Below are 13,784 nucleotides of genomic sequence, written 5' to 3'. Positions count from 1 at the left end.
AACGTCCAGAACATGCACTTATAAATCTGGGTCTTCCCAATAGGATGCCTGGTGCAAGCTAATGACTTCCTAAAAATCGCTGCAACCCCTCCTCTCCGCCCACATGACCTAGGTTGCTGTGCATAAGAGAAACCTGGTAGACAAGCAGCGGCAAGGCCCATCTGCTTCATCCAACCAAGTCTCTGTTACACATGCCAGGTCAAGTCCTCCATCCACGATCAAGTCATGGATGGCAGTCGTCTTGTGAACCATTGACCTGGCATTGCAGGGCCAGGTAGATGGAATTCAGGGCCGGCAGACTTTATAATGCTGCCCCAGCAGTTGGACCACGCCCAGCTGGGGCAGCAGCTGTTCCCATTTCTCCTGCCTGCCCAGGGTCCTGGCCCCTGCAGTACTCTCTGCAGTCCTCTTTGCTTCTGTAGCAGCCACAGCAGCAGCAATCCTCCAAGTGGGGAAGACAGCAGCCCCCCAACAACCACAGCAGCAACAGGAGGAGTCTCTGGATGGGGGAAGATGACAGCCCCCTTCAACAGCTGCAGCAGCAGCAGGAGAGTCTCCAGTTGCTGGAAACCCCAGAAGGGGGGAAGGGTTCTTTGTTCTCAGGTCCTGCTTGTGGGTTTCCCATATGAGGCATCTGGTTGGCCACTGTGAGAACAGGATGCTGGACTAGATGAGCTCCCTTTGGGCTCATCCAGCAGGACTCTTCTTACATTCTTAGGTTTTGTTTAGGAAAGTGTGGATTGCATAGGTTCGCCTTTATCACAAAGCCAATAAAATCTCTGCCGAATTTGGCATACACGTATATCAAATATCTATCTGCCCCCACTGCGGAGTCACACATTGAGATCCTGCAGTGGTGCCCCAAAAGAAGATGTGTGGCTTTTCTGGAAGCCATCCCAGCCAAACTGGGCTTCCCCCCTTTCTAAACTTCTGAGATCAGCACTTTCTGTTTCTCTCTCCACCCAGTCCTGTCTCCGCCTGAGGACTGAACCCGCCTGGTGCAAAAAAAATTTCCTGTTGCAAGTTGGCTGCCTTGTTTCCTCTCTTTATTTTGGCAAGGAATATGTGGGCGTGTTTTTTTTCCCTTTCCATGGGGGAAGGGAAACCCAGTTGCTTCTTTGCAAACTGGCTGGTGATCACCAGCTCAGAGGAAGAGCAAGGAGTAGGGGTTAGCCTTGCTAAAGTCACAAGTATGTTATTTATCTCAGCGTGGAAGAAAAAGATTCAGCTAGTATTCACGTGGACCTTTTCTGTTTAATTGTTATTATTATTTTACTTCATTTCTATTTCACCATTCCTCAAAGGAGCTCAAAGCATGGAGTTGCCCCTCTCCATTTTATCCTGACAACAACCAGTATAGGATCATATAATTCCAGAGTTGTAAGGGTCATCAAATCCAACCCTTTGCAATGCAGGAATCACAGCTAACGGATCCTTGAAAAAAAAAAAGCCACCCAATCTTTGTTTAAAATCCTCCAACGAAGGTGAGTCCACCACCTTCCAAGGGAGTCCATACCATTATCAAGCAGCTCTTACTTGCAGAAAGTTCTTTCTAAGGTTTTAGTTGGAAATTCCTTCCTCACAATTTGAATCCATTGGTTTGGGTCCTCCCTTCTGGAGCAGCAGGGATAGAAAGGTTGGTGGCCTCCAAGTGTGGTTGGACCACAGTTCCCTGACCACTGGGCAACACTGCCTGGCAGTGAATGAAAAACCGAAACTGTTCAGAAGCTTTCACTTGGGGACTTTGTGCATCATGGCTTCAGAGTCTGAGTGCCCAACCACTTTTTTCCCATCACCTGTCCACCCAGGCTGTACACAGCAAAGGCGATGCTCCGCATGTGTCAGCAAGAAACCTCAAGCCACGGGCAACTCAGCTCCCAGGAACGGGAACCTCCCAAGGTTCCTCTTTCAGTGGCTGGCCCCAAAACCACAACACGTCCTGGGGTCTTCCCCTCTCCCACCCTGGCGCCAAGAAGTCCTTCCTCTTCTGTGCTCAAGCGCTCCAAAGAGCATCTGATGAGGGACAGCGGATGGATTTCTTCACTCTGCTTTTTGCAAGCGATCAAGCCAGATCCAACCTTCCTTCCCAAAAAAGTGTGTGGGAGGTTTTGACTGAGAATAGAGCCTCTGAGCATGACTAAGAACATAAGAAGATGCCCTGCTAGATCAGACCAATGGCCCATGTACTTCAGCATCCTGTTCTCACAGTGGTCAACCAGAGAAACTATAGCAAGCAGAACCCAAGCCCAAAAACCCTCAACCCTCCTGTGGCTCCCAGAAAATGATATTCAGAAGCATTGCTGTCTCCAACTGCAGCAGCAGAGCATAGCATCCTGGCTAGTAGCCCTGATTAGCCCTCTCCTCTGTGAGTTTGTCTAATCTTTTAAAGCATCTTTTAAAGCCATCCAAGCTGGTGCCTCCTATGCGAGCAAGTTCCATAGTTTAAACATGCGCTGTGCAAAGAAGTACTTTCTTTTCTATGTCCTAATAAAAGTTAGTAATGTTTGGAGTAAATTTACCTGAACATCACCCCCTATTTTTTGTGTGTGTGCTGGGTGATTTTTTAAAATTATTATTATTTTTAGTAAGATTTTTATTAAGGCTTTTCATATAATCTAATACATGACAATACAATAACCTAACTAATCTAAACAAAAATAAAAACAGAAAAAAAGAATGCAAACTCCTCTCTTCACAGGTAGATCTTAACTTTTGTCCCTGCGCTGGGTGATTTTGATTTTAAAAGTTATGAGGGGGATTTATCATTGGTTGTGGATCAGAATACAACTGTTGTTGTTATCAATAGTATCAATATCCTGTCTTTTCTCCAGACCAGGTGGCTTTCACAAATTAAAACAACAAAAATGAAATACAAAAAGCTAAAAGTTAATAATTAGAAAATAATTAAGCCGTAACAGAGTTAAAACCATATTTAAAAGGATCTATTAAATACAACTAATAGAAACAGCACAGAACTATTAAAAGCCCTTTCCTTTTTTTAAAAAAAAGTCAGTTCCAAAAACCTCCCAAAAAACAACAACATTCACCTGCTGGTGGAGGACGACAAGGAGGGAGCCAGTCCTGCTTGCAGGCTTCCCCCAGCTGGGGCACCTGGTGGGCCACTGTGAGAGCAGGATGCTGGACCAGATAGACCACTGGCCTGATCCAGCAGCCAGGCTCTACTTAATTTCTTAAGTAGATGTTTGCAGATAGCTCCTGGTTCAATCCCTGGCATGCCCAGTTTGGGCTGGGAAGGTCCCTTGCCTGCACCCCTGGAGAGCCATTGCTGCCAGTCCATGCAGGAAATACTAAGCTACTAGATCGTGGCTGGCAAGGTTTACTCCAGCAGAGATCCCTCTGTGGGCCGGATCGTGCACGTGTGTGATTTCCAACGTCTGTGCAGATGTGATTTTCGGCATCTGCGCATGCACAGACACATTTTCTGGCGCTGCGGAAGCGAATCCCTTCACCGGGCTGGTTTAACGCAGCGCGTGGGGACTCGCCAAGTGGGTGGCTCAGTTCGGTGGCGGCTCGTGGGCCAGTTAAACAACCCCCGTGGGCCGCTTGTGGCCCATGAGCCTTAAGTTGCCGACCCCTGTACTAGATGGACCAGTGGCCTGACTCAGCATAAGAACACTCCTTATTTACCGTATTTTTGGCTCTATAGGATGCACTATTTCCCCTCCAAAAATGAAGGGGAAATGTGTGTGCATTCTATGGAGCAAATGCAGGCTGTCGCTGAAGCCTGGAGAGTGAGAGGGGTCTTGGCTTCTGCCAAAGCCGCGCGCAGCCTCTCCCGGCTGGAGAGGTTGTGCGTGGGTAAAGAGGAAGCCAAGACAGTCAGTGGGAAGGCCCTCTGAATTCCTGGATAGCCACCACATGTCAGAGCAGACAATACAGAACCTAGATGGACCCATAGTCTGATGCAGTTTAAGGAAGCTTTCAACATATTTTTTATACACACACACCAAAGGACAAACACTTGTCTAAGAAATTCCCTACTGTTGCCTTTAAGAGGAAAGATATCCACAAAGTTAAATGCATCCAAGCATCAGCCACCTCCCTTGGCCCGGGCCCCCGCCAAGTCCTTGTCAGAATGGCCTAAGGGATGACAGGCAATCTCCACAGGCTGAGCCCAGAACAGCCTGGCAGTCCAGGAGCAACAGCAACAGAAATGGGAGGGGGCTAAATATTAAAAGAGAGGAGCAGCAGCCGCCACCTGCTCTGCACATCACAGCCTCAGAAGGAACCAGGAGTCCAAATCCAAGCTGAAGTTAAGGCAACGCGCTCACTCACCAGCCTGAAGCTGCTTGTAAAGGGGGTGTCCGTGATCCCTTGTGGGAAACTTCCTAGGGGTCGCATGACAGCGGCAGGCAGGGCCAGAGATATTGTAGTAGAATTGGGAAAGGTTCAGGGAATGGCAAGCAAAATGGCTCTCCTATGAGGAAAGGCTGAAGCAGCTGGGACTTTTCAGTTTACAGAAAAGGCAAGTAAGAGGTGGCATGATAGAATTTTATAAAATTATGTGTGACATGGAGAAAGTAGATGGGATTTCTTGCTTTTTCAGCTCGTGTAATGTAGCTGAAAGTTGGGAGATACACGATAGATCAAAGAAACCTCTTCACATTGTGCAGAGTTAAACTATGGAACTCCGCCGCACAACGGTGCAGGCAGTGGTGGAGATTCATGGAGGAGAAGGATATCAATGGCTATTAGCCCTGATGGCTATGCTCTTCCTCCATAGTCAGAGGCACACATGCTTCTGAATCCCTGTTGCTGGAAACCTAGGAGGGGAGAAGGCTCTTGTACTTGGGTCCTGCCATTGAGGCATCTGGTCAGCCCCTCTTTTCTTAAAGAGGGAGGAAGAGAGGGAGAGAGGCTTGCAGCACTGGCCATTTTCACAAGCCCCTTATGCCAAACAAAGCAGGGTCCCTGAAAGATGCCACTGTGGGCATTGCAAAAGACAGCCTTGTGGAGAGAGGGAGGAGACAGGGAGGAAGGAAGCAAACCCTGATGGCTTTGACTCAGCCCACAACCAGACATCCTCCAACTGTCCTTCTGCTCTGCTAGGTCTTCAGCGCTGACAGAGCATAACCTGATTGTAAGTGGCACCTGCCATCTGATGCTCAACACCTTCCATCAGTGCCACCTCTGCTTGAAGGTGGGGGCACACACTTCATTAACTCCCTAGCTTCATGGGGCAGGGGGGGGCAGTGCTGAGCAGGATTCTGGAGGGGAGGTGCAGAGGGGAAGCAAAGGATGCAAGTTTCTTCTTCGCACAGATGGCATCGTATCTTCTTCCTTTCCTCTTCTATCTTCCTTTTTGTGTGTCTGTGACACAGATATCACTAAGCTACGTCCTTTCTGTAACAATAAAAGATTCTAGTCCTCATAATTCTGAAGACTGGGCTGCAATAAATAGGAACCTAGGAAGCTGCCTTCTATCTAGTCAGACCATTGCAATGGTCCATCTGGCTCAGCACTGTCTACACTGGCTGGCAGCAGCTCTCAGATAGGGGAGTCTTCCTTCCCCAGTGTTACCTGAGGATGCCAGGAATAGAACCTGGAGCCCCCTGCATGCAAACCAGCTGCTCAGCCACTAAGCTAAGTCCTTATTCCCATAAAATTAAATGAAGATTCTAGTCCTCAAAAGACTGGGCTGAGTTAACTGGAACACAGAACCCAAGACATTTGTAGGTTCGCTAAGTCCTTCCTACAAAAAAATTAAATCCATGTGCTCCTAAGCCTGTGTTGAAGTGAGATAGGTGCACGAGACCTGGGACATTTTGCACACAAAGCAGATCCTCTGGGCCTGAAATGCCTCCCTTTCCCCCATAAACAAAACCTCTTAACAGCATTACAAAGGAAAGGAAAGATGCTGGAAGGAGAGAGACAGATTGCAGGAGTCATTAGGGCGTGAGCATCTTAAGCATCTCCTCCAGGAAAACCACTTAAGACGGGCCATGAGTAAATGAGAGCTCCTCCTTCTGAGCCAGCAGGAACTGGAGGGGCTCTCCATGAGAGCATCCTCTGACAAGCTCTTTTTCCTCCCCCTCTATCTCTCTCCCCCCCCCCTTCTGTTTATTTCCGGTCTTCTGCATCGCATGACCACCTCTAAAAATAGACAGAAGCGCAAGGCAGCTCTCCTCCGGGAGATGTGGAGTGAAAGTCAGGAAGACGGGTGGAAAGGGGGGCAGAGAAGGAGCTGCCTTCTACCAAATCAGACCCTTCAGTCCATCCACCTAGCTCAGTGTTACTCACACTGGTTGGCAGCAGCGGCTCTCCAGGGTTTCTTGCAGGGATTTTTCTCTCCTAGCCTTACCTGGAAATGCTGTTGGGGATCAAAGCTGGGACCTTCTGAATGCAAAGCAGATTCTTTTGGCACTCCCCTCTAAAAACACATCAAGATTCAAGTCCTCATGCTTCTAAATAAGGAGCTGGTTTAAATAGGAAGGTAAGAAGCTGCCATAAATGGAGTCAATATTACTGGTCCATCTAGCTCAGTATTGTCTACACTGACTGGCAGCAGCTGTCCAGGGTTTCAGGCAAGGGGCCTTCCTGGAGATGCTGCCAGGGATTGAATCTGGGACCTTCTGGACGAGGAGCAGATGCTCCACTACTGAGCTACAGCCCTTCAAAGGAGGTCTGAGCACATCCAGGTGGCTGAGCATCACAAGATCCAACCAGAGATGAGCAGGCTGTCTCTTGGAGGAGTTTTCCAACTCTTTCTGAACCCCAGTTAGATAGATGATAGATGATAGATAGATAGATAGATAGATAGATAGGTAGGTAGGTAGATAGATAATCTCCTGGAGGGGAGCTGGAATAAATAACACAACAACAGTGACCAGCAGGTGGTGGCAAATTTCCTGATCAGCCCTTCTTTCCTTGCCCCCCTCTGCCCCTGTCCCCCATCCCCACTGCATGCATGTGCAATGCAGAGCCAGCCAAGCCAAGCCAAGCCAAGCCAAGCCAGCAACAGGTGTCAGTCTTCGTCAAGCTTGTACTATTTTTATCCACAGGGCTTATCTCCTTGTCGTGGGAAGGCTTTTTTTGATGTAATCTTCCATCCTCTCTCTCTCTCTCTCTCTCTCTCTCACACACACACACACACACACACAGACACACACACACCCGGCCACCCAGTCTCTCTCTCTCAAGAAGGAAAACAAACTGCTGCTGCTGCTGCTGCTGCTGCTGCTGCTGCTGCTGCACAGGAGGAAATAAGAGCCTGGGCTTGAAAGACACTCTGACATCCAGCCAGAGAAAACTGGAGCTAAACTGAAAAACTTGCTGCCGCAGGAGGCAGCAATGACCAACCACTTGGACGGCTTTAACAGAGGATGGACAAATACATGGAGGAGGGGGGGGGACTACTGATAGCTAGCAGCCATGATGGCTGTGATCTGCCTCCACAGTTGGAGGCAGCAATGCTTCTGGACACCACTTGCTGCAAACCGCAGGAGAGTTGCTGTAGGGCTCAGGCATTGCTTGCAGATTGAGGCACCAACTTGAGCAGAAGATTGGAGGGGGCAGTGGCGGCGATGACACACACATGACATGTGCATGACGCAGTGGTGAGCCAGGGGGCTGAACGTGGCAGCAGCAGATGTGGCATGGAGAGGAGGAGCCACCAGCCACGGAAGCTGCACCACACTCAGCTCCACATTCGGCCTCCTCTGCAAATGATTGTTCCCAACATTCTCCATAATATTTTAAAGGATGGGGAGAAGGGACCTGGGCCCCTTATAGTTGGTGCCTATGCTTGCAGACTTCCCATGCAGGCATCTGGTTGGCCACTGTGAGAGCAGGAGGGTGGACTAGATGGGCCACTGGCCTGATCCAGCAGGACTCTTCTTGTATTCAGAAGCATTAGCACCTCTGATATTGAAGCGAGTATACAGCCAGCATGACTTTTAGCCACTGACAAGACTTGACCTTCATGAATCTGTCTGGTTGGTACCCAACTGTCTCGGGAGACAATGGAGAAGTGCGCCCTTTGAGTGAAGTTAAATTGCTGGAAGGTTACACACCTGATGTGGCTGCAGAGACCAACACGGGAGAGACGTCTTGTTACCAGCCACCACCGTGGCAAATTCCTACATGTTATGTTTGCTTAGGAATACAGCTAGCTATCTCAGTATGGTTGACACTGACAGGCAGCGGCTCTCCAGGGTTTCTGGAAGTGGGCATTCCTCAGTTCTACCAGGAGACAGCAGGGATTGAACCTGGAGTCTTCAGAATACAAAGCAGGTACTCTGCCACTAAGCTGTGGAACTTTCCTTAAAAATACAAGTAAGATTATGATCCTCGTGGCTCTGAATAAAAATACAAGTAAGATTCTGGTCCTCATGGCTCTGAATAAAGGACTGAACTAAGTGGAACATAGGATGGTGCTCTGCCACTCAGGCAGAGCCCTTGCTTCCCTTCTGTTGTCCTGAATCTACCTATCCCCACCATCACATTGGCTGCCACCTGCTTCCCAGAGTCCCCACCACCAGGTGACTCACCTGAGGGCTGCTGGTTCCATACGCAAGGCCAGGGGTGGAGGGTCCAGACATGGGGTGAGCCCCCATTGGGGAGCTGATGACTGAGAACGGTGGCCCCATGCCGTTGATGGGTGAGTTGAGGGTGCTGATGGGTGAGTGGAGCTGGCCAGGGGACCCCAAAGCCCCACCAATGCCAGTGCTCATCGACGGATGGAGAGAAGGTGCAGTCATAGGCCCTCCTCTGCTGTTCGGAGAGCTTAAGGAGGTGGAATTGACTGGGCTGGAGAAATCTGTGAAGAGAAAAAGGAAAAAATATACACTGTCAGTTGAAAAAGAGACCAGGGGATGTATTGCATATCCGTACTAAATAGGCCAAATCTCTCTCTCTACAAAAGAAGAAAGTATACAGCTATTATTTCACTGCAGGGAGTTGCAATAGATGACTCGCAGGGTCCTGTCAAACTCTACACTACTGTGTTTCATTCATTCACAAACACACCACACACCCCTTTCTGGGGAAAATACTGAAAGCACTAACAGACAAGCAAGAAATTAAGTGATTAGATTTATTTGTGTATTTATTTACTTCAAAAAAACTACGTACCACCTCAAAGCAGTTTACAAAATAAAAAAATACACACACACTTCCACCTAAATTTATTTATTTCATTTAACCCAATGAGTTACAAGAAGCATAGCAAGTGCTCTACCCAGTTTGCTATGGCCCTTCTCCTAAAAACAAAGTAAGATTCTAGTCCTCATAATCCTGAACAAAGGCTTGAATTAAACAGGAACAAAGGAAGCTACCTTACACTGAGTCAGACCACCAGAACATCTTGCTCAGTATTGTCTATGCTGACTTGCACCAGCAGCTCTACGGGGTTTCAGACAGAATCATAGAATTGGAAGAGACAATATCTAGTCCTACCCTCCTGTGATGCAGGGATATGCAGCTGTCCCTTAAGGGGATTGAACCTGCAGCCTTGGCATTCTCAGCACCACTCTCTAACCAACTGAGCTATCCAGGCTGGCAGCGGTTCCCAGCCCTACCTACCTGGAGATGCCACTGAGGACTGAACCTGGGACCTTCGGCATGCAAAGCTGATGCTCTGCAGCCCCCTGTAAATCAAGTCAGATTCTAGTCCTTGTGGTTCTGAATAGGAGGCCAAATTGAACAGGAACACAGGAAGCTGCTATAGCCCAAGCCAGACCACTGGTCCATCTACCTTAGCATTCTCTACACTGACAGGCAGCGGCTGTTTAGGGAACACTCCCTTGGGCTGAAAAAGACTCCACACCCATGCTTTCCATGTACCCACCAATGTACACCCAAAGTTGTTGTTTTTTAAATGAATGTGACAAGCATATGCATACATTATTTATTTGTTGATTTATTGAAATGTTGAACCCGCCCTTCAAGCGAGTAAATTTCAAGGGCAGCTTACCAAAAATAAAAACAGAAGCACATGCAGGGTTTTATTCCAGGGGGTGGGGTGGGGGGGCTGGGCAAGAGAGGTTGTCAGTCTTCCCCAAGGGTACATTATGCTGCCAATCCAGGCTTGACAGGACATGACATGGGAAATCATTTATTTAAAAGATGTAGATGCTGCCACTTTGTGAAGCTTGAAAAGAATTAAAAAGAACCACCAGCATGCACCTCCTCTGTAAAAAGACGCTCTGGGGCACCAGAGTTTGGGAAGCGAATCCCTTAGCCCTCGGAATGATCACAGGTTAGGAACCAAGGATGCTGCCTCAGACCAACACAGACCATTGGCTAAACCACCTTGAATTGAAGCTACACATGATCGTAAGGAGGGCCTGCTAGATCAGACCCATTGCCCATTTAGTCCAGCATCCTGTTCTCACATCGGCCAACCAGGTGCCCATTCTGGGAAACCTGCCATTTGGACCTGAGCACAAGAACACTCTCCCTTCCTGAAGTTTCCAGAAACTGGTATTTAGAAGCATTTTTGCTTCTGACTCTGGAGGAAGAGCATAGCAATTGTGGCTAATAGCCATTGATAGCCTTAGCCCTCCATGAATTTGTCCAGTCCTCTTTCAAAGCCGTCTAGGGTGGTGATAATCACTGCCTACTGCAGGAGAAAGTTCCATAGTTTATGCACCGCATGAATAAAGGACTTTCTGTCCTGAATTTACCAACATTCAGCTTCATCGGATGCCCAGGATTTATAGCCTCACGAGAGGCGGGGTGGGAAACTATCCACTTTCTCTATTCCATACACAATTTTATAAAATTCTACGATCAAACCTGTCAGTGAAACCTCTGCAACTCTCCAAAATGCTTTTAAAAGCAACTATGAGTTTACTGGTTTTGACACCAGAGAAACACATTAGCAGAGCATATCATTCTCCCTGTAAATTGCATCTATTTCCTTCCACGTTAAGTGATCTTTATGCATTTCTAAACTTTGGTATATTTCCATTATGCTTAAAAATCTGAGCTAAATCTATTCAAAATTTGCTGAGTGATTGCAGTGGGTGGAAGGCAAAACCAGACTGTATGCATGCAATTCAGGCCTAGGCCTACAGGCCGCCTAGAGCTCAGGAGTTTCATCTGAATAATAAAAGAGGGAGGGAATTCTAAAACCCTCCAATGACATTGTTAGTAGCTGGCAGGCAGCCAATCCCTGCTGAGATAGGGCCAGTGTTCTGATTTGTTTATTATAGCATTAAGGTGACCTATCACAGGCGGTGTGTGTGTTTTGCCTGGGCCAGCTTGTGGTATATATACTGGACCAAGTGCCCCAGTTTGTCATTCTTGTTCTTGTTCCTGATGTTCCAATAAATCCTTTTTGAGCTGAATCTCCATCTTGGGTCATGCCTGAACCCACCTACACTTCAGAAGGGATCCATCCTCCTCACCTGGCAAGGTCCAGACAATACCCTCATTCTTCTAACTCAGTAACTTCTATGTGCCAGGAGGCAGAAAGAAATTAAATAAGATCTTGGAAGCTAAATTCATCCACCCACCTCAAAGGTGGTTCCCTGCCACATCTCTGCATGATTCCCTGGTCTGTTTCTGCCTTCTTCCAACCTGTGGCCAAATGGGATATAATTGGATCATTTGCATGCTCTTTATGGAAAGACACTGATGAGCAGCCACCTGCTTAGAGGAAGTTGTTGGCCAAGTCTCTGCATGAGTCACTACACTGTGCCTGCCTCCTCTAAGTCATACTAAGTACAGTAATTCATGCAGACACTGTTTTGAGATAGGTCAGTCCTTTCAGAAAGGTGTCCTTTCGTCATCTGAAAAGGTAAATCTTTCCTCAGCTGTTGGAGCGAAGCCTGCAGTTCTAATGAGTGCTGTGCTGAAATCTGTTCTTTAAATTTCTCAAAACTATGTTTCCCTTGGAAAAGAGACTTCGTTTTTTCTGCCACATTCCCAGGGCATGTCACCACTATGAGATGGCCATGGGTGGAACATGCATCCCCCCACCACTGGAGAATGCAGACCATGAGTGAGATGGCTTTTTCCTTCCCTTAAACATAACTCCGGCACACTCCACGGCATCCCCAGGTGCCTGCCCTTCCTGGTGTGTTTTTTTTGGGGGGGACACCTATGGGAGGAGGTAGCCTTGTGGTGTCTTCCCCCTGGGCTTTGTTGGAAGTGTAGAAAGTCAGGGAGGCTGCAGAGTGCAGGTATTTGGTGAGATGGTGATGTGTTGAATGAAAGAGCAAATACTCTGAAATAGCCCTCAAAAATAAAGCACATCAAAAACCCTGCACTGAAATTTTCTCTTCCCCTTGATCATTTTTAAACAAAAGTTCTTTCCCCACTAACTGATGGAGAATGGTTAGGACAAAAACACGGGAGAAATACTTTTCATTGCGACTTTTCATTGGTGGGGGGTGTGTGGAATATACTTCAGCTACTAAAAATTTGGGAATGACACACATGCAATCCAACATGACGGACTTAGGATAACATGAGCAAAGAAAACATTAGAGGGGCTAAAGAGCATTTGGCTCAGATTATCAGACATATATTTACACACAGTTTCTTCTGTCCTCCCCATCTCTTTTGATGTAAGGAGAAATTAGCAGACTTCCTCAGGTATTAAGGCATTTCCCAGGAGCTCAAAACACTTTCACATACAAACCTCAAAAAATGGGTCTCATTGCCACTGCATTCTCACCTCTACAGATATTTAAGGGTTTTAAAAATCAACATACTCCAGACTTCGGATCCTGTTCCAAAGTCGCCCAAACATGACTGTGTTGTGCAAAGCAGTGGCAACATTACCACTGGAAAACACAAATGGAAAGGTACAAACCCTACTTCCCCAAGGCCTGTCAGAATAAAACAGTATTCACCTGCTGGCAGAAGAACAACGAGGGAGGAGGAAGTCCAGGTTCCTCCCCTGCAAGGAAGTTTCCAGAGTCTTGGAGCTGCCACTGAGAAGGCCCTCTCCCAACTTCTATGTCCCCAGCAAGTGTGCTTGTGAGGGTGACAGGACTGAGAGAAGGGTGTCTCCCAATGGTCTCAGAGCCCAGGCAGGAGAATGCAGTCCTATGCCACACACCTCTTTCACATATGGTGTGAATGTGGCCAGATCCTCCATGAATTTTTTCAATCCATAATTGAGGGCTTAGTGTCTAAAGACTAAGATCAGGCCAATGGCTGATCTAGTCCATCATCCTGTTCTCACAGTGGTCAACCAGATGTCCCAATGGGAAGCCCAAAAGCAGGACCTGAGCCCAAGAGCCCTCTCCCCTCCTGTGGTTGCCAGCAACTGGTATTCAGAAGCATGGCCGCCTCTGACCCTGCAGGACACAGCCATTAGGGCTAGAAGCCATCGGTAGCCTTTTCCTTCATTTATTACTCCAACCTTTCAACACCATTTAGGTTGGTGCCCATCAATGCCTCCTGTGGGAGAGAGTTCCACAGTTAAACTATACGCTGCATGAATTTTCCAACATTCAGCTTCGTTGGATGTCTAGCCTGCAGTGGAGAATCTGGGGTTTCCGTAGTTGCAACAAGCAGCCTATCAGGTTTTCAGTGGTGACTGTATTTCTACCTGACTCCCAGCATGCATTGGGATGGCTCAAGCCCGACCCGTATTGGTTTTTCTTCCAGGAGGGCTCTGCAACCATGAGAAGCCAGTATCACACTTCATCCTTGGGGGCTGATACAAATGAACAAGGAAAACCTGTCACGACAGGCGGGCCGACAGGTTGTCCGGGATCGTTACGGCCTTTTAATTACATTCAACTGCAGTTTAATGGGCTCTAGGCAAGTTGGAAATGATGTAATGGAGTACGTGTAGGGAGGGG

General features: G+C 47.8%; 1 protein-coding gene across 9 annotated transcripts in view; it reads right to left on the bottom strand.

The window, feature by feature from the left end:
- Positions 1-13,784, bottom strand: part of RXRA (retinoid X receptor alpha) — a 130,380-nt gene that overhangs the window by 38,871 nt on the left and 77,725 nt on the right. For all 9 annotated transcript variants that reach the window (XR_014507229.1, XM_083423794.1, XM_083423796.1 and 6 more), the window contains one exon: positions 8,511-8,779. Coding sequence is in view for 8 of the 9 variants with exons in the window: in XM_083423794.1 (XP_083279920.1) it covers positions 8,511-8,779 (269 nt within the window). In the remaining variant the exon portion in view is untranslated. The remainder of the gene's footprint in view (positions 1-8,510; positions 8,780-13,784) is intronic.

Source organism: Podarcis tiliguerta (assembly GCF_965153285.1).
Source record: "Podarcis tiliguerta genome assembly, chromosome: Z".
Classification (NCBI taxonomy): domain Eukaryota; kingdom Metazoa; phylum Chordata; class Lepidosauria; order Squamata; family Lacertidae; genus Podarcis; species Podarcis tiliguerta.
This window is presented reverse-complemented; position numbering and strand designations above follow the sequence as displayed.